The sequence below is a fragment of the Pteropus alecto genome, unplaced genomic scaffold (genome assembly GCF_000325575.1).
Source record: "Pteropus alecto unplaced genomic scaffold, ASM32557v1 scaffold8, whole genome shotgun sequence".
In the NCBI taxonomy this organism is placed as follows: Eukaryota; Metazoa; Chordata; class Mammalia; order Chiroptera; family Pteropodidae; genus Pteropus; species Pteropus alecto.
Window position 1 is genome coordinate 21952415 of NW_006494609.1, and position 1180 is coordinate 21953594.

At 66.9% G+C, this 1180-nt stretch overlaps 1 protein-coding gene across 1 annotated transcript in view; it reads right to left on the minus strand.

Annotated features, from left to right (window-relative positions):
- Positions 1–1034: 1034 nt before the first annotated feature.
- The window catches only part of RTL1 (retrotransposon Gag like 1), a 5877-nt gene continuing 5731 nt past the window's right edge, over positions 1035–1180 (minus strand). The window contains exon 2 of the mRNA XM_025042126.1: positions 1035–1175. Within this exon, the coding sequence (XP_024897894.1) occupies positions 1035–1175 (141 nt within the window). The remainder of the gene's footprint in view (positions 1176–1180) is intronic.

Sequence of the window (1180 nt, forward strand, 5' to 3'; positions counted from 1 at the left end):
CCCCACCCCTCCTTGCCCCCTCTTTCTTCCTGCCTGCCCCCCACCCTCTAACTTCGGAACAAACCACCAAGTCAGATAATCTTTTATTCTGCTTTATTTTGGGGGCGGGAAAGGGCGAGCGGGGAGGCTGAGGAAGGGGCTCCTCCCCATGGCAGAGAGGGGGGTGGTCTGGCAGGGTCGCTCGGTGATTCGGCACAGGCCGCCGGGGGGGCTCGGACACTCTCAGTCTGTCTGGAAGGCCGTCCCCCGGTCGTGGGCCTCCAGGCCCCTGTGCTCTCAGTTCCGGGAGGGGTGTAGGGAGCCCCTCAGTGTCCTGTGGAGGCATAGGGACTCTCAAGGATGCAGGTCCGGTAAGTACGGGTACGTGGGGACGTCCCGTGGAGCCCGGCACCCAGGTAAGGGGCAGCGCTCAGGGTCAGGCAGTCAGTGAGGCGGGAGCTGCGTCAGGCGGTGGGGGCGGCTCGCTTCGCAGGGGGTGGCGGGGCAGGGGAGGCACCACGGCACACCACACGACGTGGGGGCGGGGGCGGGGGCCCGGGGGAGCAGGAGCACCGGTGATGGAGGTAGAAGAAGTCAGTGGAGCACCCAAGGTCAGTGTCCCAGGATGGCCCAAGGTGGCCACGCGTCACTCCAGGGGGTGGGTTCCTGACATCCGCTTGCTTGGCTGCGTCTGCTGTGCCTGATTCTTCACCTGGCCTGGGGTCATGGGGTCATTTCCTGCTCATCACTGCTTTCTCCCTCATTGATGTCACTCCCAGCGGTGCGCCTGGGACCTGGAGACTTAAGACGGGATGTGTAGCCCTGAGCCGGCTCTGGGTCTCTGATGACGAGAGAGTCTGTTGGCACTGATGATGTTGCTGGTTGATGAGTTGAAGAAGTCATTGCCCTTCTCGAGTGGGTCGCCCTTGGGTCGGGAGTGGCAGGGGCGTGGCACGGGGGCCGAGCGAAGCAGGCTGAGGCACGGGCAGGCGGGAGCAGGTCGTGCGGGGTGTCTGGGACGGAGGCGAGGAGGGCTCGCGGCCGGCGAGGCGTTTTCAGCGGTCGCCCGCGTCCGCGTCCTCGTCGGGGAGTTCCCGCAGCCTGGCGCCTTCTCCGGGCTGCCTCCCCCTGCTGGGGCCTGGGGCCTCTGCGCAGATCACGGCCAGGAAGCGGGCCAGGGCCCTGGCCGCGGGCTCCTGGA